The sequence below is a fragment of the Prunus mume genome, linkage group LG5 (assembly GCF_029339155.1).
Source record: "Prunus mume cultivar Tortuosa linkage group LG5, ASM2933915v1, whole genome shotgun sequence".
NCBI classification, from domain to species: Eukaryota; Viridiplantae; Streptophyta; class Magnoliopsida; order Rosales; family Rosaceae; genus Prunus; species Prunus mume.
In genome coordinates this window covers 450,945-473,708 of record NC_142702.1, presented here as the reverse complement: position 1 = coordinate 473,708, position 22,764 = coordinate 450,945, and the positions used below count along the sequence as shown (strand labels likewise).

Sequence of the window (22,764 nt, the reverse complement as noted above, 5' to 3'; positions counted from 1 at the left end):
ACCTTACTTTACCCATTCCCTCTTCCCTCTTCATTTTCAAAGCTTTTCATATACTTTGTTGGTGCAGAAAATAGACTGTCTTGGGTTTTGTCAAAGGACACCAAACCCCATGAATACCTATTGAACGCATCAAAGTCCTCTATAAGGGTCAGGTAATTTACATTAATGTTCAAATGTTTGTCCATTCCCAAAACCACTAACTCAGCAAAGTAAACAAGAGCTAGCTTGTAGATGTCATCTTCCTCTGTGCACCTCAGAAATGCTTCTTCTAAAGCATTTCATGTAATTCCTTCATCTATAAAATATCTTTTATGAAGTCTAATTTCAGCACTTTCTCCACTGAAAACTTCAGGCACTTTCCCAAAACGAAGCCTTGTGATCAAATAGAAATCCTGACGAGTGAATTGAGCAACGTCGCACCCTAGTAAGAAACTCAGTCCATCCAAGTCTTTCACAACCTCTCTCGCTACTCGACGCAACACAACCCCATGCACAATTTTCCCGCTAAACTGAATCTTATCTATATTCAGAAGATGGCCAAAGCATGATGTCTTGAATTGTTCTAATTGTTCGGCAATCAACTTCGCTCGAATTGCAGCTAGGGATGAATTTGCATGTGAGTAGTTGTTCACCCGTGACGCATATGCCTCTAATTCTGGCCATACCAACTGCACGTTGGATCCCATTTCCTGAAATACAAGATGAAATAACGTGAACACATATACTACCACGTATTTGCACAATCATATTGGTATTTACACAATTAGTCAACCAGGCACATTACAAATTTTACGAAGTACATGTGCATAGGGATTACTGATCACATGCTTTAACATCATCAAAGCAATATGACAAATTTTGTGCAAATACTTGTTAATGCAATGATTCTTTGAATTACAAGCAATAGCATGTGTTTTATTTATGGATCCAAACTCCAATCAATGGTTGATGCATGAGTGAGTGTGAGTGCAATCTAGGTAAGTTTTGCACTTCACACACATGACAATTATTGTCATCTCATACACAACACAAAATAAATAAATAAATAAGAAAGATAGTTGAAGGAAGCAAAGCAAAAGCATCTACTCTGCTATCTGCTTGCTAAGCCATTGCCACATCCTTTTTTCTTTCTAGCTTTTTCTTCAGTCAGCCAATCGTCATAGATCAACCTTTATTTCAAATGCTTTGCACTTTTATTCATGAGTTTATTATTATCTATTCTCATTTTTCACAAGCAAATTTAGTAACAAAGGAAATAATATTTATTTCAAAAAATATATATATATTCTAGCGCCAGAGAGATAATCTACACTCTGCACTACTTCAAACGTGGAAGGTTTTGAGGGCCTCCTCCAATTCAACACCATTATCTTATTCATATCATTATTGACATGTTATTGACTTGATTTTCATTCGTTTTTTTACATATACCCAAGCAAAAATTAACATGCGAGTGAAGCACAAAGAAGAGATGCCAAATCCAACAACATTGATGGTACAAATTGGGAAAAAATAACTCTAACCCTAAACTCAAATTTCATAAATTACTCACCAAATGCTAGTTATTGAACAATCGCAAGGTGTCTGTGCAGGGTCTTTGTACGGCTTTGCTCCACAAATGGAACCTATCACTTCCAACGAATACGACTTCTCTCCTTCCCCTTCCACTGCTTCGCCCCTTCACTGTTTCAGAATCCATGCATTTGCCCATTCCACTCAAAATAAATACTTTTTCAGGGTTTAGAGAACAGAGTTGCGTTCAACCGTTGTCTTCAATCGTCGTTAACCGTTGCCTTCAACTGTTTCTTAGAGCTATGGGTTTTAAAGCTATGGAGTTTTTTCTGTTCAAACTTCAAACTTGCCTTCTTTTTTCTTTTTCTTTTTGGGACCAACTTCAATGATGGATATTAAATTTGGGTTTGGGTTCCTCGCCTACTCGATTGTAAATCTTTATCTCAATTATCCCAAACCCTTGGATTGATCTTATGACTATAAAGTGAACCCCTTATAACTTGTCACTCATTCTAGTCTGGACGTATGTTGGGTAAGGGTAGAGGCCCAATAATTCAAGCCCAATGAATCAATCTTGCTCTAATATTATGTTAAATTCAGATAGACGGATCAGTGGCCCACTACTAACAACACCGATATTGTCTCCAACTTAACCACCTACAAAGTCCAACAAGTGTGAGTTTTTATCACAAAAGGCCTTGATGTTTTTAGTAGTAGAATTATTCATTATATTTTGTATTTTATTTAGTTAAGTTTCCGATGTGAGACTCATATGCTGCAATAAGGTGTTGATCTCTTCTTTTCCCATGTGTGTGTTGGTGGTTCCAAAGAGAAAAAAAAATGGAGGAAAAGATGGTTTTTAGTAGGGTGGGCATTGGGACTGGAAAATTGGAACATCGAATGAGATCAGATGAAAAAAAACAAATTGGTTGACCAAAAAAGTCAACAAATCAGCACCGAACCGGACCGGACTATAAGTGGATTGTATAAGTGATTTTAGATGTTATTTGATGACATGCAAGTACACTAGGTGAAGAATCTACCGAGGGCTGAACCTACAGAGAACTCAGAGTAATTTTGGGTTGAAGTGGAAGTTGGGTAAGTTTCTACTTTCAAGTTTGCGGCCTTGGTAGTTGGGTGTGTTGGATAATTCTGGATTTGATGAGGATAATAGTCATTTTAACTTGAATTTGGGACTGTTCTGGTGTTTAAAGCTGATTAGAACTGAATGTCAAAGAATGAGATGGATGTTGATGAAATCTGCGTTTATGCAGAAATCTGAGTATGCGTTCTGCTCGACAGAATGACCTAGTTCGCACCAGTGCGGATCTAGGATTCAAAAGTCAAGTAGGCGAAACTTACCTTAAAAATTTGACGGTACAAGTGAATTTTATTCATAAAAATAAAAAGATGTACCTAGTCAAGGGGGACGTAATGAGCCTTACCCTCAAATATGCATATCTATATATAAATAAAAGCTTAACAAAAAGAAAAGAAAAAGTAAATGCAATGCAACCCAAAACTAAACTATTTAAATCTAAAACTTTACCCTACGAGGCTTAGAATCTTAAATTTCTCAATTATCTCTTCATTATTGATATTATTAGCAAACTCTCTTTCAATGTGGAGAATCATGCAATCAGCAAGGAATTCATCGGCTATGGTGCTCCGAAGTCAATTCTTAATAATTCTCATACAAGAGAAAACTCGTTCTGTTGTTGCTGTAGAAACAGGAAGAGTTAACACCAACTGAATCAACCTGTAAAGCAAATGGTAGTTTTTGCCAAAATTGTTTCCACCAATTGTTAACATAATTAAGAAAGAGTGGTGAGGTCCTTAAAACAGGGAAGACGATGCATATCATTTTGAAAATACCTCAACTCAATTTCTAAAGCTTTCAAGTCACTTGGACTGAAATCAGCAGGATATAGTTTCTCGACAAGTTTACATATATGTCCAATATTGAATGATTTGAAGGAATTATGAGGATCAAATGCTAAGCTAAGAATAAGAAGTTCAATAGTTTGCTTTGGAAATCTATCATTTAACTCCCTCAACATGCAATCTGTCACATCATTAAATACATCAATGCGATAATAATGTTCAACTATAATAAAATCTTTTTGTTGACAAAAAAGACGTGTGCCAATCATATAACGAGAACTCATAATAGGAACATCAATACCATGTTGTTCACAAAATGATACCACACTCATGAATACATCATCCCAGTCATGTGCCTTCATATCTTGGAACTGTGATTTTATGTTTTCAACAAAGTTTAAAGCATTTACAATATCTTGAGCCTTTGTTTGAAACACTTGACAAAGAAAGTTGGTCAATCCCATAATTTTATCCATTAAAAGCAATGAAAACACAAACTCAAAAGACATCATAGCAATATAGTTACTCTCTGCATTGCCACGAAATTGTTGGTTAGGTCCATAATGACTGATTTCCTGGAGAAGTATTTTAGTCTCTTTAAATAAACTCATCAAACTTGTAATAGAGGCAAAGTGAGATCCCCAACGAGTGGCTCTAGCTCGTTTCAAACTACGACCTTGATTAAGTCCTCCACATGTCTCAAGTTCCCTAGAATCCAACAACTCTTTGAGTTCAGCTTTTCGAATTAAATTTAACTCATTACGACGTTTAACAGAAGCACTAACAAAATTTACAATGTTAGTTAACGTTGAAAAAAATTTCCATACAACTTTCACATCTTTCACATGCTTATATTGCTTTTTATTGTTTGTTAAAGGAGAAAGTAAGTGTGCTGGGCTATTGTTTTTGTTAAAAGGAAAAATTTGAGTGGGTTGGGTTTGAGTAGGCAGAAGAAATTTTATTTTATTGGGTATTTGGGTAATTTTTGGTTTGGCAAAAAATGGAGTAGGCAGTTGCCTACCCTACTCTTAGGGTAAGACCGCCCCTGGTGAGTTGGGTTTAAGTAGGGAGAAGAAATTTAATTGTATTGTGTACTAGGTAATTTTTGGTTTGACAAAAAATGGAGTAGGCGGCTGCCTACCCTGCCCTTAGGGTAGGACCGCCCTTGGTTCGCACTTATGTTTTAAACAAGGTTTTGATGTGTGAAAAATATTCATTTCGATGAGTATTTAAAATCATTCAAATTGGAGTTAAATTGGATTTTTGGCAAATTTTCAAAGTTGGCATTATTCTGCAGAAAACAGAAAACTCTGCAGCCTAGTCTGATTTGGATTTAGTCTTTGACTGGCTTCCTTAACTCTGAATTCGATGAACTTTTAATATGTTGAAGTTTTATATGTCTACGTGCGATCTGGAAATGTTCACACCATTTTGAATCAAAATGGATTTTTAATGATTTTCCAAAGGCAAAGTGTTCCTGCCTAAATTGTTTAACAAAACTGAAGTTTCTGTTTTTAATGGAAGTCTTTGATTTCTTTTATAAGTCCAGAGCAGAATCACATGATCAGAGGCATTCCTAAGAGATAGAATTGTCCTAAGAAATGGATATTTTGGTTTAACAAACCCAGGAAGTGGAAGTGGGTTGTAAATCAAAGTGTTAATGTGAGTTGGGATTTGATGTTGATCCTTGTTGTTTATAGGGATTTCTGACTCTCTTGGAGCTCTACTGTGACGTTTGGTTTTACGGTTGCTTGGACACCAGGTAGGGGGTCTTCACTCCTTGGTTAGAGGTTTTCCTATGTATATATGTGAATATTGATGCGTGAGAGCTCTGCATCGTTTTTGGTTGCTAGTATGCATGTTAGGGAAATGGATTTGATTTTTTACAGCATGCCCTTCTTGTGATACAATTGATACTTAATTTGTGACCTGAGAGTGAAAGGAGCCGTGTGACTACCTTGGGTTTTGATCCCCTAAACCTCCGGAGGGGCTTGTACGGATGAACTTGTACTGATGAAAAAGGTATGAGTTTATGTGGTACGGCGTTAAAAGGACACTCTTGGTAACCCTTAGTGTTGTGTTGAGTTCTTAATCAGGTATGGGTAGTTGGTCTGTTGGAACCGGTCACAGAATTTGTGGTTATTGAGGCCTCGTATTCTATCATCTTGCTTGAGCATGAAAGCTAATTTGACTCGGCCAATTGTTTTTGTTGTGCATGCTTTCCTCTTAGTGTTAACTATATTTAAGGGTTAATTGGTGATTTGCTCTCTGAAATTGAACTAAAATAGTAAAATCTCACTTGCAATTGTGTAGTTCATTGCAATAGAGGGTGCTATATGATGAACCCTCTATTGAATTGCAATAGGCTAACCATGAGATCCACATGCCAATAAACTGAAGTTATTGAACTGTACTATTGCAAATAAAACTGTAGTTCAATTTAATAGATGCCAAAATAGTTCAATTTATTGAACTATTGAACAGCTATTGCGGATGCTCTAATGAAAATATAGATCATTGACGAATACACTATATAGTCAAGAAGATACTTAAAAAAAAATTCAAAATAAGTTTTGTTTTTGAAAGAAGTAAAAGTTTCAACCAAGATCAGCGACAGATCTGAAAACTATATAAATCAATCAAAGTTATTAATTATGAAGTTTATATCAATAGGAAAATGATTAAATCAAATACAAGTATTATCAGTAGAATGTCGTTCTTGACGAAAGAATCTTCAACCATATTACTCAGAATAAGTTATGATGCATTGACATATGGACTATGAAGTATTATGAGAAGTTATGATGCGATTGTAGCTGCCAATGTGCATTATTTCAACACCAAGCACATTTTCCGTCCTTTTTTTCCCCTGATAAGAGTTTGCAAAGGACTTTTTAACATTTTTTGCTGAATTATATATGGTCATGTGAATTTTTCAAATGATACACTGGCAGACTTAGATTACTTATCTCTTTTCTTTTCTTTTCCTGCAAAAAAGAGTTTAATACCCAAAAGAATCATTACATGTTCTCTCTACTATTAGCTCAACCAGATGAACTGTACAAGTGGGAAGGGGAGGACCCATTACAATTCCAAAATCTCTGAAATATGTGAAGTGCTGCTCAAGAAAAGGGAAGTGCTGCTCAAGAAGAAAAAGTTTCAACTATACAATATTATATTCTTCGCAAACTTAAAGACCATCTATTTCTCAGTTCCATCATGTTTTTCTTTTTTTTCTTTTGTTTTTCAAAAGGGAACGGTAACTTTAGATTTTTTTTATATTTATAATGCTTTCGCTTTTATTTACAGCCAATCCAACGGCTGTGTTTGATTTTTTTAAGCCCAATGCTTATTGATTGATTGATTTATTTATTTCAAGTTTTTCAACCCAATTTTTCCTTTTAAATACCCGCCTCATTTCTTCTCCACCAAATACATTTACAGAAAATAAAAGAATAAAAAGGAAAATTAGCACGTAAGCTAAATTACAACATAAAATTTAGAGCTTCAAATGTAAAGTCCAGACCTAGAGCCTCATTTCTGAGTCAAAAAGTACACGTTCCATCATATGTTGAAAGAAAGCACATCTGCCAAAAAGATGAGAAGTTGCCTTGAAGGTTCCTTGCCCGTCACTTCAACACGTTGTAGGTACCGTCTATAACTAAATCCCATAGAGACTAGTCCAAAGAAGTATAACTAAATCCCATAGAGACTAGTCCAAAGAAACAGCCTCGGTTGCCTCGGCTGCCTCGGCTGACGAGTCGTCAACATTGCTATTAGACTAGTTTAAGAAAAAAACAAACCACTTTGTAGTTGCACTTGCACCGAAAGTTCTTCATACAATGAAATGAAACATTGTTACTAAAATATCCCTATAATCATTTGAATAAAAGTGAAAAAAACAAAACAAAAACAAAACAAAAAAATCTTTGGGTGTTTGTTTTTTTAATTTCTCCTTAAATTTTGTCTAAGAAAGCGGTTTTGAGACAACGTTGTGAAGAGATGTTAGTAAAAAAGAAAAAAGCATCATCATGAACCGATGAAAGAAAGCTGTTGCGCCTCAGAAAGGAAGTACCACTATCAAAGACAACGTTGAAGGTTCTTTTCCTTACCCTTTACTATCATGGCTCCACTCGCACTTAGAAGACTTTCATCACAAGACTAGTATTATTATAACGATTTAAATGTAACAAAATGCAAGTAAATGCATTCAAAATCTTGAACAAAATACCTATTTATCATGTAGTGAAAGAAAGCGAGTCACTGTTAAAGATAAGAAGTTACCTTGAAGGTTCGTACGCTTGAAAGTGGAAGCGGGCTAGGAAAAGTGAGTTCCCACTTGGGGTTTGAAAATGAAGATGAAAAAGACCTTGTTAATGTTGCTAAGATAATATGGTTACTTCTGTTGTTGAGATAAACAACTCAGAAAACACATGAAAATCCAAATGTAGCACATGCACCCTCTCATGGATCATAACTCACATGACATGAAAGCAACTCCGTAATTATTATTTTTTATATAGCAATTTATATCAATTGCAAATAATAGTAAAAGGTGGGACTAAAAATCCGGAAAATAAAATAAAATAAAATTGAAACATACCAAACCCACACAGCCCACCCTAGGACATGCACTGGAAGAGACTTGTTTGCCTCGGGGTCTTCTTTGAATTTTTGTGCCACTTACAAAACCACAATGGCTCAATTTTAGTAATGCAGATTAAGGGTTAATTTTGACAAAAGTACTTGCGGAATTGTTGCCTTCCGGCTCAAACTTGTAAAAGATGGACAATTAATGGGTATTTTTGGACAATTGGTGCCTTCCTGCTCAAACTTGCAAAAAAATGTGTCATAGTTTTTTTTAACAAAAGTACTTGTGGAAGACACCAATTGATCGAAAATATCCTTCAATTGACATTGAAAGTAGCGAAAATGTGGGACCCATGCCGGCCAGGTAGACAATTAAGGGAAATTTTGATGGTCGAAACCATATAGCAAAAAATTAAAAAGATTATGGTACATTATTATTAAAATTGAGAGTGCAAGGACAAATATACTTTAAGGTTGAGAGTTCAAGATACTAAATTGAAATTAACCCAAAAATTAATAAAAAATAGTTTTGTGAAAACAATTTAAAATCTTGAGGTGTGTTTGTATAATTTCTGAAACTCCAGGGAGTTTTGTGAAAGGACCAAAAAACTCAATGGGTGTTAGTGTAAATAACTCAATAAAAAAATTAAAAAAGAACATTAGCATGTAAACTAAATTACAACATAAAAAATTTAGAGCCTCAAATATAAAGTCTCGGACAAGTAGTCTTTCAAATTTATGTTGCCTCAGGTGAAAATCTTGGAGAAGTCCAAGCCTAATCATTGGGGAATATTACAGCGAACGACTGTGAGTCGTTGATAATAGTTCATAAAAATAGTTCGAAATCGTTAGACTTTGTCCAGAATAATTACTTTTAATTTTCGAAGGAATTACTTCCTTTTTTTAACAAAGTCGGCCAAATAAAAAAAATAGTGACAATTGCCTTCTTAGCTTTGGTATGATCTCCTTGTATGTAACGTAATCATTCTTCACTACTTATAAAAACTAAAATACAAAAGAAATATTCCAAAACTATGCATAATCTGCGTTTCCTTCATCTGAAAAATCAAAGAATGATATATAGCCCATTTCTGCTATATAGCAATACTGGCCATGTGATGTGCACTATCTTAAAGCAATTTATTCAGCAAAGACAAGGTAAAGGTAGTGCCTCAGTATGAAAAAAAAAATTCAGCGTTTGATGACTTGAAGTTGAAACGAAAGTTCCTCTCACACCTTTAACTTAATCACGTCCGCGTGGAAGGTGGTAGGAAACTGCTTCGTCAAGCCCTCATAAATCTAACCAGAGCGCCACTGCCATATTAAAATCTTTTAATTATCTGCCTCCTATCTATGACCACTCAACCAGTCTCTTCTTCTTCTTCTTCTTCTTCTTCTTCTTCTTCTTCTTCTTCTTCTCCATATGATGTGTTTTTGAGTTTTAGAGGTGAGGATACACGCACCAATTTTACAGATCATTTGTACAAGGCCTTGTCTGATAAGGGCATCTACACCTTCATTGATCGAGAGCTTACAAGAGGAGAGGAAATATCGCCAGCCCTTGTCAGAGCAATTGAAGAATCAAGAATTTCTCTCATTGTATTCTCTGAAAACTATGCATCCTCAAGCTGGTGCTTGGACGAACTCGTTGAGATCCTTCGATGCAAAAACTCAAAGAAACAAATAGTTTGGCCCATTTTTTACAAGGTGGATCCGTCGGATGTACGAAAGCAAACAAATATTTTTGGAGATGCATTTAAAGGCCTTATTCAAAGCAAATTCAAAGATAACGAGGAGAAGGTGATCATATGGAGGAAAGCTCTTAGAAAAGCAGCAAATTTGTCCGGACATACTTTCAAGGATGGAGAGTATATTTCTATCTTTATCTTTTTCAAGTTTAATTTTTTTTCTCTCTTCGTTCTCTGGTTACACATTATTAAAGAAAAGTATCCCTTTTTTGGTTTTTGTTTTTTGTTTTTTTATATTTTCGATAGCTGTAGTGCATTATGTTTAATTTAGTGTCTTGATTCTATAGTTCACGGTTATCTATCTTTTTCAAGTTAACTTAATTTCTTTTTCTTTTTTACATTGGTTACATTTAATTGTTACTCATTAAACAAAAGTATTCTTTTGTAAAAATATACAACTGTAGGGAGAAGATTTATTTTCTTGGGTACTTTTATATTAATCTCTTCAAAAGGCATACAAGTATAAATGATACATATAACATTAGGTTTGTGGTTAAACAACTATACATTTTTTTTCTTTTTCGATAGCTGAAGAACTATTACGTGCTTCAGGATGTTTAAATCTAATTCATTAAATGTGTCTAATTTGGTTAAACTGGCAGGTCTGAAGCTACATTTATCAACGACGTTGTTGATGGAATCTTACGCCAAGTACTGAGACGCACATATTGGAATGTGGCCGAGCACCCAGTTGGAATTCAATCTCATGTACTAGATGTGAAAAAACTTTTAGATGTTGGTGGGAATGGTCGTCGCATAGTTGGGATATGGGGGACATCTGGAATAGGCAAGACAACAATTGCAAAAGCTATATGGAATGCAATTGCCCATGAGTTTGAAGGAAGTTGTTTCTTGGAAAATGTTAGAGAAGGAAGCTTAGTCCAGCTACAGAAGACTCTTCTTCATAAGTATCTAGGGAAAAAGTTGAAAATTCAGAGTGTTGATGAAGGAATCGGTGTTATAAAAGAACGGCTGAGGCATAAAAAGATTCTATTAATTCTTGACGATGTGGATGAATTGGAGCAGTTAGAAAAATTGGCTGGAGATGATTGGTTTGGTGAGGGTAGTAGAGTAATCATTACTACAAAAAATAGGAGATTGCTAGACAATCGTGAAATTGAGTTGATATACAAGGTGAAGAAGTTAGATTACAACCAAGCTCTTGAGCTTTTCAGTTGGCATGCATTCCGAATAAGTGAACCTCGAAAAGATTGTTTGGAACTCGCACAACATGCAATAGCTTTTGCTGATGGCCTTCCACTAGCTCTAAGAATTTTAGGTTCTCATCTTCGTGGTATAGATATACCACGTTGGCAAGTTATATTAGATGATTACGAAGGAGAACCTTACACGCATATTGAAAGAATACTTCAAAAAAGTTATGATGCCTTGGATCATTGTGCAAAAGAATATTTTCTTGACATTGCATGTTTCTTCAAGGGTGAAAAGAAGGACTATGTGCTACAAGTAGTACCCAAAAAATTCATCGAAGAATTCCTTGATAAGGCATTGATAACTATTGAATGGAGTAAGATTGTAATGCACGACTTGCTAGCAAACCTGGGCAAGGATATAGTTAGCAAAGAATCCCCCAATGATCCTGGCCAACGTAGTAGATTGTGGTTTTATGAGGATGTCAAACAAGTTCTAACGGAAAGTACAGTAAGTATCACATATGTTATTATATTCAATTTGGCAAGAAAGAATACCTGAGGTTACCTTAATTTTCTTAACAAAATGTGCTTGCATTTTGGTTTGTACAATGACTTCGTTTCCTAATTAATGCTTTTCCATCTTAGGGAACAAGAATTATTAAAGGCATCATGATGAAGCTTCCAGAACCAGCTAAGATAATTTTGAATCCAGAATGCTTCCGTAATATGGTAAATCTTCAAATTTTCATAAACCATAATGCATCTCTATGTGGGAACATTAACTATCTGCCCAACGCGTTAAGATTTATTGATTGGCCTAGTTGTCAGTTACAATCTTTGCCACCCAATTTCCAAGGAAATCGTCTTGTTGGGTTCAATATGCTTGGCAGTCATATAAGACAATTGGAGGGATTTAAGGTATGTATTTGAAATTATTTTCATCTATTATATATAATTTCAAATAGAGTTGTTAGTTTCAGAAGGAAAAACACGAAATTTGTTTTCTAAGTTTTTGTCTTTTGAAGCGTGTGATTAATTATTTCCTGTTTTTGTGTTATTGTCTCACAGGATTTGCCAAACCTGACATATATGAATTTGAGTGGTTGTCAATCCTTAGAAAAAATCCCAGACTTATCCGGAATCCCAAACATAAAGTACTTGCATCTAAAAAACTGTACAAGTTTGGTTGAGGTTGATGATTCTATTGGATTCCTTGATAAACTTGTTAAATTGGATCTCAATGGATGCGTTAATCTTAGGAGGTTTGGAACAAGACTTAGATTGAAATCCTTAGAAGAACTTTTGCTAATGGGTTGTAAAAGGCTTGAGAGTTTCCCAGAAATAGAAGTGGAGATGGAATCACTACGGGTATTGAATATGGATGGAAGTGGCATAAGAGAATTGCCTCTATCAATTGCACATCTTACTGGGCTTGGATCTTTGAATCTTCGTGGATGCTTCAATCTTACTGGGCTTGAATTACGGCTGTTTTCTTGTTGGTCCACATTACATGAACTTTATCTATCTGGAAACAATTTTGTCACGCTTCCGGAATGCATTAACAAATTTGTGAACTTGAGCAACCTTCACTTGCGTGATTGCGAGAGTCTTCTAGAAATTCCACAAGAAGTGCTTCCACCAAGAGTAGATCAGATATACCTGGATAACTGCACATCATTGGAAAAAATTCCAAAACTGCCACTATCAGCGAAGTATAAGACACTGAGTTTGATCAATTGCACTAGACTACGTGGCTATGACATCACAGAAAATAGTATCCTGGATGAGGTTTCTGTCTCTTCTCTCTTTGTCTCTCTTTGTCTCTCCCTCTATGTTATATGGTTAAGATGATGATTGTTGTAACCAATTGTATTGTAGGTATCTTCTCATCCGCATTCCAAATTTAAAATTACTTTTCCAGGCGATGAAGTACCAAAGTGGTTCAGCTGTTGTAAAGCTGTTGAATATTCCTCTAAATTTGGACGTGCTCGATGTGAAGTTTGTTTTGAAATTCCTCCAAATTTAGATTGGGAGACGTTAAGATTGGTTCTATGTGTTGTTAATAAAGGAAACTCATATGTTCCAATTGATATTTATGATCCCAATAGAGGCATGGCAGAGACACTTGTTCATATCAATAGAAAAGAGGTCCGAACTGACGGATTTTTGGGGGCAGGGGAAAGTCATGTGGTTCTTAAGTGTATTCCATTCTTGAATCTGAGAAACTTACGTGAACTGACGCGATTGCAACAGGGTAATATGTGTCAAATTATATTTGACTTCTTCTCCACACCCGTTAACATCCTCTGCGGGGTCCACCTATTAGGCCACCAGGTTGTTGATGTCACAGTTGATCGTGGGCAAAGGCAGGGGTTGTTGCCTGATGCGATGGCAGTGAATGATGATATTCATGATGATCAACACCAAGACAACGAATTGCTTTCCTTGCCTTCAGCATCAGAGACTTGTCTTGGCAAGAGGCCTCGGTTATCAGATTTCATGGCACTTGATGATGATCATCGTGCTAACGTCGTCGACGTTGGTGATCATGAAGCTCAAAGAGGAGAGGCGGATCATCCAAAGAGGAGGCACACTGATCTTAACGAGGAGCCAAAGTATGTAAATCTATTAAATGTTGAATGATATCTTTGCATTTTCTGGTCATATATCTACATTTTGTGTTCAATTCAAATTTAGCAATATTGTGCTATGCGTCTCTAGGGTTGTTAATGTATGGTTTTTACTATTTTCTTTTGGTTTCCCTTGACAACTTTGTAATAGGATGTGTAATGTAATTTATCAAGTCTAGATTGGGAAAACTTTTATTGGTGCTCTTCTCTAATCTTTGCTCTATGGAAGCTCATGCAAGTTAACAAAGGTATTGTGCATTGCATATCATTACATTAAACAGTCTTCATAAAATGATGACTAGTCATCCGTTTCTCATATGACTAGTCATCCTTGCTTCCAGCTGGATAACAAACTGTTTTGTCCTATTCCTCTTTCTCTCTCTATGCTGCCATCTGTGGTTTTCTGACCTAACGAATTTTTGACTGTAAAGGTCACGTTTTGGTCATTTGGCGGCTGTCTCTTTTGCGTGGAATTTTTGGAAAGATTGTTTTTGCTTTCTTTCTCTTCTTCCTCAAGAGAGAACCATATACTTTTCATCTATGAGTTTTTCCAATTGATTTCTTTTTGAAAAACTGCTTTTGAAAACCCAAATCTGCATCTAGCTATTCAAATCATCTCTCATTTATATCTAGGTCAGATTCAAGACTGATTTCTTCAAGAGTATGGTTTCTTGAAGAAATTGGTCATTCTCCTTTGAATCCAAATATTGTTCTTGGTTCGTGTTGGATCTTGCAAGCTTGTGCCATGGGATGAACGAGCTGGAGAAGGAGCTGCCATTGCCATGAAGAACTGAGCTTCAAGTTTTGCTAAGTTGGAGAAGGAGATTGCACAAAGGAGGTATTGCTCATATTCCTAAATTGACCTAGGTGAATCTTGAGCTTGGTTGTATTTCCTTTGTAAGAATCTTTTTCTACTTAGTGGATTGCCTGGTCGGTTGATGACTCCCAGTTTTTCCCAATGGTGGGTTTCTGGGTGAACAAAATCTGTTTTGCATATCTGTAATTTTTCTGGGTTTGTGTTCTTGATGGTTGACTAGTCATCTTTATCTGCTGTTTGATGTTTGCATGATTTTGATGATTTCACACACTTTCACATAGTTGTTGCTAGCACAGGGGATGCCTAGATTGATGGGTCCTTCTGAGTGCGTAGGTTGTCACTAGTAATCTTCTAGGTTGCAGGTACATTGTGGCATGATCTGTGTGTTCTCTTGATTGTGATTGTTCATGACTAGCAGTTGACTAGTCATACGTGTATTTGGTCAAGGTTTAAAGTGTGTGAAGATTGCTGAGTTGTTTTGTTTTGGTTGTGTAATTAAATCTACCATTTGTCACCTAAGTACCAATTTCAATTGGTATCAGAGCGTCAGCTCTTAACACAAATAGAGAGATCCTAGGATTTGTTTTGGTGTTTAGGTGTGTTCACTATGGAAAGGGATCGAGTTGCTGGATCTTGCAACTCCCCTCCCTATTTTGACGGTAATAACTACGCTGCATGGAGAGAAAAATTTGAGATATTTCTTGATGCTCTTGATGAGTATGCAAGTGAGTATCTCACAAAAGAGTGGGTTGCTCCGGTCAAGACTGTTTTTGGTGAGGATGTGCCCAAACCTAGGTCAGAATGGACTGAAGCTGAGGTGTTTGGTGCATATTCGAACAAGAAGGCCAGAAATGCCTTAGTTACTGCTTTGTCTAGCACACAATTTGCACATATACAACATATCCCTAATGCTAAACAAGCTTGGGATAAACTAAGGGTGGTTCATGAAGGGGATGACCAAGTTAGAACCCTAAAACTTCAGATGGTGCTTGCACAATTTGAAGAACTTAGGATGTCTGAAACTGAGTCTATTTCTGAGTTCCATGGGAGAGTTGAGATGATCACAAATGAAGCCATGAGTCTAGGTCAACCCATTGAAGAGCTTCTTGTTGTTCAGAAAATTCTTCGTGTTCTACCATCTAGGTTTAGAGCAAAGAAAACCGCAATCATGGAGGTCCAAAATTTAAATGAAATTAAGCTTGGCAAGCTTGTAGGAAAACTGAAAACCTATGAGATGGAATTGAATATGGAAGAAAATGACTCCAAAAAATCAAAAAATGTTGCACTTCAAGGAGTGCATGTTTCCTCTCTGAAAGTTGATGAAAAATCCTCAGGTTTTGAGGATGAGATGGCCTTGTTTGTCAAAAAATTTAGGAGAATTCTTAAGGATAAGGGAAAGTTTGCTAGAGAGGGCAGCTCTGGTAGTGAGAAACTGTTTAGACCATCAACTGATCGGTCTAATGAGAGGAATAAGGATGTCAAACCTTTCACGAAAGATTTCAGAAAATCTGTCAAGTGCTTCACATGTGGAGGCATTGGACACTATGCTGCTGACTGTGCAAACAATCAGAAAAAATACTCCAAAGGAAAGGACAAGGCCATGAAAGTGAGCTGGAGTGAGAGTGAAAGTGAAGGGTCTCAAGAGGATTCATCTTCCTCTGATGTTGATGACCAACATGTTGCCTTTGTTGCCTCTGTGCAGCCCATGTCTGATGAATCTGATTCCGAGTCAGATGACCTGTCATACGAGTCATTAGGAAGAAAATATGATTGTTTGTTTAAAGAGACCTTGTGTTTGAAAGAAGAGAGCCTCAAACTTGAGGTTAATAACCAAGATCTTCAACATGAAATTCTCATCCTAAAAGAAACCAAAAAGGAGTTAAGTGACAAATTTGAGTCTCTAGAAAAAGAAAGTGATGCTCTTGTGTCAATTAGGAGTAACCTTGAGAATCAAGTTAATGTGCTCAAGGAAAGTAACATTGGTTTCCAGAACTCAAACAAACAGCTCCTAGGTGAATTGAATGAAGCAAATAGGAAGATTATATCTATGACCATTGGTGCTTCAAAAATTGACAAAATGTTGAATATGGGAAAAGTTCATGGGGACAAAGGTGGCCTTGGATTTAATCACTTTGGTTCTAGTTCGTCTAGCTTTACCACTAATTTTGTCAAATCAGAAACTCCAGTCACTGTACCTCCTGATGTTCAGCAGGTTGTCAAGAAACCTAAGTTTGTTCCAACTTGTCACAGGTGTGGGTTGACTGGTCATATTCGACCAGTCTGTCATATGTTTAGCAAAGATAAAACCAGAAAATTGTCTTCAAAATCTAAAAGGAATCCCAGATCTTTGCAAGATCAAGTTGATCATTTGATGAATGAAGTTACTAAGATAGCCAAACTTGTCTCCCTCAAAATGAGTTCTCCCATTGTGCCTAAGTCTTCTTGGATTGCAAGAGGTCATACCAAATCTCTTGTTGTGCTAAATGCCTTTGCTGCTTCAAACACCAACTCTTGGTATTTTGATAGTGGTTGTTCCAAACATATGTCTGGGGATAAAAATGTTTTCTCATCCCTCACCCCCTTTGATGGAGGCACTGTGACTTTTGGTGGAGGTCATAGGTCTCAAGTTGTTGGAAAAGGTACTGTTTGTATCCCTGGTCTGCCCGAGCTTAAGAATGTTAGATTTGTTGAGGGTCTCACATCCAATCTCATTAGTGTGAGTCAGCTGTGTGACGATGGAATAGTAGAGGTTAGATTCTCCAAGCATGGCTGCAAAATCATTGGAAAAGGTGACAATGAGATTGTTAGCGTGGCAAGGTCTAGGGACAATTGCTACTGTCAATGATGCAAAAGAAGTAGTTTGCAACAAGGTTGTAAATGAAACAAGTGTTTTGTGGCATCAAAGGCTTGGACATGTGAATTTTAGAGACTTGCATAAATTGTCCAAGAGAGAGTTAGTAAGTGGTCTACCAAAGCTTGAAAAATCTGACCTGCATGTTTGTGAAGGATGTCAATTAGGCAAACAAGTTAGAGTGTCACACAAAAAGGTTAAACACATTCAAACTAATGTTAGTCTAGAACTTGTTCACATGGATCTTGTTGGTCCTATCCAAACCATGTCCCTTGGTGGAAAGAAATATATTCTTGTCATGGTTGATGATTTCTCTAGGTTCACTTGGGTCTCATTCTTACGTGAGAAATCTGAAACCTTCCAAAGGTTTAAGTCTGTTTGTCACCTTTTGCAAAAAGAGAAGATGACTAGTCATCTACCTCTTGTTAGAATTAGAACAGATCATGGCACTGAATTTGAGAATTCTCAGTTTCTGAAATTTTGTGAAGAAATGGGAATTAAACATGAGTTCTCTGCACCTATTACACCTCAGCAAAATGGTGTTGTGGAGAGAAAGAATAGGGTGCTTGTAGAAATGGCAAGGGTGATGCTAAATAGCAAAAATCTTGCTAAACACTTTTGGGCTGAAGCTGTCAATACAGCTTGTTACATCTCAAACAGGGTATTTGTGAGGTCTGGTACCAAACAAACTCCCTATGAGATTTGGAAAGGAAAGAAGCCTAATGTGTCATATTTTAGGGTCTTTGGTAGCACATGCTATATTTTGAGAGATAGGGAGCATCTTGCTAAGTTTGATTCTAAGTGTGATAAGGGAATATTTCTAGGGTATTCCACCTCAAGCCGAGCCTATAGAGTGTACAACTGTAGGTCCAGAACCATCATTGAATCCATAAATGTCACTATTGATGATTTTGCTGCATCTACAGAGATGGCATTGGATGAGGATGATCTTTTACCTCCTCCTCCTCCTGAGCAAGAATCTCCAGGTCTGGATCTTGTGGTTGACCTGTCAACTTTTGGAAATTCTGTCCCGGTTGACTGACTCAACTTTTTCAACTTCTAGTTCCATCCCATCTGTCCAGGCTGCCAGCTCTCATACTGATCTTAGTCCTCTCACTCAAACTGAGAGTGTCATTATTGGCCCTCTTAATCAGGGAGTGAGAACTAGGAAGCAACTTGCTCAAGAAATTAGCCATGTGTGTTATGTCTCCAAGGAAGAGCCTAGAAATGTGAAAGAAGCCCTACACCATGGTGAATGGTTTCTTGCAATGCAGGAAGAATTAAATCAATTTGTGAGAAATGATGTTTGGTACCTTGTTCCTAGACCAGTCAACACTAATGTCATAGGCACAAAGTGGATTTTCAAAAATAAAACCGATGAGCAAGGTAATGTGGTAAGAAACAAGGCTAGATTGGTTGCTCAAGGATACACTCAAATGGAAGGCATTGACTTTGATGAAACTTTTGCCCCTGTTGCAAGATTAGAATCAGTTAGATTGCTTCTTGCCATTGCTTGTCATTTGAAATTCAAACTTTATCAAATGGATGTCAAAACTGCCTTCTTGAATGGTGTCCTAAATGAAGAGGTCTATGTTGAGCAACCAAAGGGTTTTGAAGATCCACATCATCCAAATGATGTGTTTCGGTTAAAAAAGGCTCTCTATGGTTTGAAACAAGCTCCTAGAGCATGGTATGAGAGGTTATCCTCTCATCTTCTAGGAAATGGGTATGTTAGAGGGTCTGTTGATAAAACTTTGTTTGTGAAACAGTTTAAGAAGGATGTCTTGATTGCTCAAGTGTATGTTGATGATATTGTGGTTGGTTCTACCTCTGATTTGCATGTTCAAGATTTTATTCATGTCATGACTAGTGAATTTGAAATGAGTCTTGTAGGTGAGCTTAACTATTTCTTAGGTCTTCAAATTAAACAAAGCCATGATGGGATCTTTGTATCTCAATCTAAATATGCAAAAAATCTTGTGACAAAATTTGGTTTGGAGGGGGCAAAATCTGCAAGAACTCCAATGAGCACTAGTGCTAAGATTCATAGAGACTTGCATGGCAAAAGTGTGGATCAAACTCTCTATAGAAGCATGATAGGGAGTCTTCTCTACTTGACTGCTAGTAGACCTGACATTTCTTTTAGTGTTGGTGTGTGTGCTCGGTTTCAAAGTGATCCAAAAGAGTCTCACTTGTCTGCCTGGGTTGACTAGTCATCTTGCTTGTGGTTGACTAGTCATCCGCTTCTCTCTTAACCGATGCGTCTTTTTCTTTTTCTTTTTTGGTCGTGTCGCTTTGCGTTTTTTTAGGTCATTTCTTTTCCTCTTCTCTCTCTCTCTGTTCTCGACAGTTTCGTCTTCTTCTCCATTTCCTTTTTTCTCTTCGAAACTCATTCCCACTGCTAGCCATGTCTTCCTCAAAGCCTATTCTCACTTCCCACCGTCGTTCCAAATCCAAATCCACTGAAAGTGTGGATTTCTTTCCCTCAATTCCTAGGGCTCCTAGAACCCGTCCCTCTTCCTCTGTTCCTGACGGAGATTCCTCTCCATTTGTGTCTTCTGAGGCTGCCTCCTTCTTTGAAGAAGTTGTCTCCAAAAGGAAATTTGTTCCTGAGAGGTCTTACCAGTTTGATGCTATTCCTTTGGCTGCTCAGGAGTTTGCAAATCAAATTTTGGAGCACTACCACCTTCATGCCCTAAACTCTCTCTCTGGTAAGTTTAATGCCTCTGTAATTCAAGAATTTTACTCTAACTTTCCTGCTGATCCTAAGGAGTCAAAATTTCAGATAATTGTTAGGTCAGTCCCCATTACTCTGAGACCTTCAGTTATCAATCGGGTCTTAGGTTTTCGATCGTGCCCTGGTTTTGATTTTTCGAAATTTGCTCTTGCTTCTGCTGATTACTCCATTGATCTTTTTAAATCTATGGCATACACTGATCAATCCATGCCTTTGACTTCTAAAGGTCTGCCTATCAAGTCTTACCTGTCACCATTTTATAAATTTTTGTGGGACTTTATCCGTCATAATGTTCTCCCCACTGGGAACAATTCTAATCCCACTCTTGCTGCCTGTCAACTCATGATTTCCATGGTGAATCATGATAAAATTCCCCTTGGTGATATCCTTTATAATGCCATTCTTGGAAAGACCATTGGTCATGGTACCAAGCACAAGGGGACTCTAGTCTTCCCTTGTCTGATTCAGCGCCTTTGTGAGAAAAATGGGGTGGTATTTCATGATTCCGATCAGTGGCATCCTCCCATTGCTCCTTATGGCAAGGCCTCTGCTGCCCTTAGCCAGAAAGTTTCTAGAACGTTTCTCACTGTGTCGTCTTCCTCCGAGAATGCCTCTCTCGAGATCACCGGCTGCCAAGGAGGAGTATATTCAAGATCTTTTGAGCCGCATTCCATCCACTTCGACTCCTGCTGCTGCTGCTGATGATACTCACCTGATCCTCGCCACTTGAGGACTCGGATGACTCTGTGGATTCTGGTGGCTTTTGGTGTTTTAGCTTGGGGTTGCTCTTGGCTGTGTCCTTGTTAGAAAGATTAATTCTGATAGGTTGTGCATTGTGATAGGGGAAGTTGTTTTGTAATCTCCTTCTGGGTAGTCTGTGCATTTTGCTAGGGGGGATTGTTTTTGTTAACACATTGTGGGTAGTCTGTGCATTGTGATAGGGGGAGTTGTTCTGTCCTGTTTTGAACAACTAGTATTTGACTAGTCATGAATCTATGTTCTGTATTGTTTTTAACCAACTGTTGTTTGACTAGTCATCCATATATGAATATGTGCTGTTAACCTTGTTCCTATATGCCTATCTCTTTGTGGTTAATCCCTTTTATATGATGTTTCTCTCTCTCTGCCTTTTTGCACTTTCCTTATCAACAAGGGGGAGAACACTCTCAACCCCACATTGCATATTGTTTTAAAATTTCTGTGATAATATGCTTGTTTTTGTGCCGGGAAGATTGGTTGTTCTTGCAGGAACTTTCACTTCATCATCTCATTAGTCTCGGTTTTGGGTTGAGTGTTCTTAGAGAGTGTGTTGTCAAGGAAAGCCAAAAAGGGGGAGATTGTTAATGTATGGTTTTTACTATTTTCTTTTGGTTTCCCTTGACAACTTTGTAATAGGATGTGTAATGTAATTTATCAAGCTCAAGTCTAGATTAGGGAAAACTTTTATTGGTGCTCTTCTCTAATCTTTGCTCTATGGAAGCTCATGCAAGTTAACAAAGGTATTGTGCATTGCATATCATTACATTAAACAGTCTTCATAAAATGATGACTAGTCATCCGTTTCTCATATGACTAGTCATCCTTGCTTCCAGCTGGATAACAAACTGTTTTGTCCTATTCCTCTTTCTCTCTCTATGCTGCCATCTGTGGTTTTCGACCTAACGAATTTTTGACTGTAAAGGTCACGTTTTTGGTCATTTGGCGGCTGTCTCTTTTGCGTGGAATTTTTGGAAATATTGTTTTTGCTTTCTTTCTCTTCTTCCTCAAGAGAGAACCATATACTTTTCATCTATGAGTTTTTCCAATTGATTTCTTTTTGAAAAACTGCTTTTGAAAACCCGAATCTGCATCTAGCTATTCAAATCATCTCTCATTTATATCTAGGTCAGATTCAAGACTGATTTCTTCAAGAGTATGGTTTCTTGAAGAAATTGGTCATTCTCCTTTGAATCCAAATATTGTTCTTGGTTCGTGTTGGATCTTGCAAGCTTGTGCCATGGGATGAACGAGCTGGAGAAGGAGCTGCCATTGCCATGAAGAACTGAGCTTCAAGTTTTGCTAAGTTGGAGAAGGAGATTGCACAAAGGAGGTATTGCTCATATTCCTAAATTGACCTAGGTGAATCTTGAGCTTGGTTGTATTTCCTTTGTAAGAATCTTTTTCTACTTAGTGGATTGCCTGGTCGGTTGATGACTCCCAGTTTTTCCCAATGGTGGGTTTCTGGGTGAACAAAATCTGTTTTGCATATCTGTAATTTTTCTGGGTTTGTGTTCTTGATGGTTGACTAGTCATCTTTATCTGCTGTTTGATGTTTGCATGATTTTGATGATTTCACACACTTTCACATAGTTGTTGCTAGCACAGGGGATGCCTAGATTGATGGGTCCTTCTGAGTGCGTAGGTTGTCACTAGTAATCTTCTAGGTTGCAGGTACATTGTGGCATGATCTGTGTGTTCTCTTGATTGTGATTGTTCATGACTAGCAGTTGACTAGTCATACGTGTATTTGGTCAAGGTTTAAAGTGTGTGAAGATTGTTGAGTTGTTTTGTTTTGGTTGTGTAATTAAATCTACCATTTGTCACCTAAGTACCAATTTCAAGGGTATATGTTGTAGTTGTCATGGTGTGAATTTTTTTTTCTTTTTCTTTTGGGTTATATCCTTTTTCTTAGCGCTCTACATTCGATATTAAATTTTCAGGCAATGAAGTTCCAAAGTGGTTTATGTAAGCCCCAGGTTCAGCTATCGAAATAAACCAAATTTCCAGGGAATGGTCTGGTAATCAAGGGGCGTGTTGAGGCGCCATCAATTTCTGAGATTCCATTTTAAGTTGCATAAGGCA

The 22,764-nt window shown here is 37.2% G+C and overlaps 1 protein-coding gene across 1 annotated transcript; it reads left to right on the top strand.

Annotated features, from left to right (window-relative positions):
* The first annotated feature begins 9,101 nt into the window (after positions 1-9,101).
* LOC103342601 (TMV resistance protein N-like) lies at positions 9,102-22,764 on the top strand. The gene is made up of 6 exons (XM_089053538.1): positions 9,102-9,854; positions 10,337-11,396; positions 11,534-11,806; positions 11,957-12,676; positions 12,767-13,503; positions 22,623-22,764. The coding sequence occupies exons 1-6, from the start codon at positions 9,340-9,342 to the stop codon at positions 22,627-22,629; spliced, it is 3,312 nt and encodes a 1,103-aa protein (XP_088909664.1). The 5' UTR covers positions 9,102-9,339; the 3' UTR covers positions 22,630-22,764.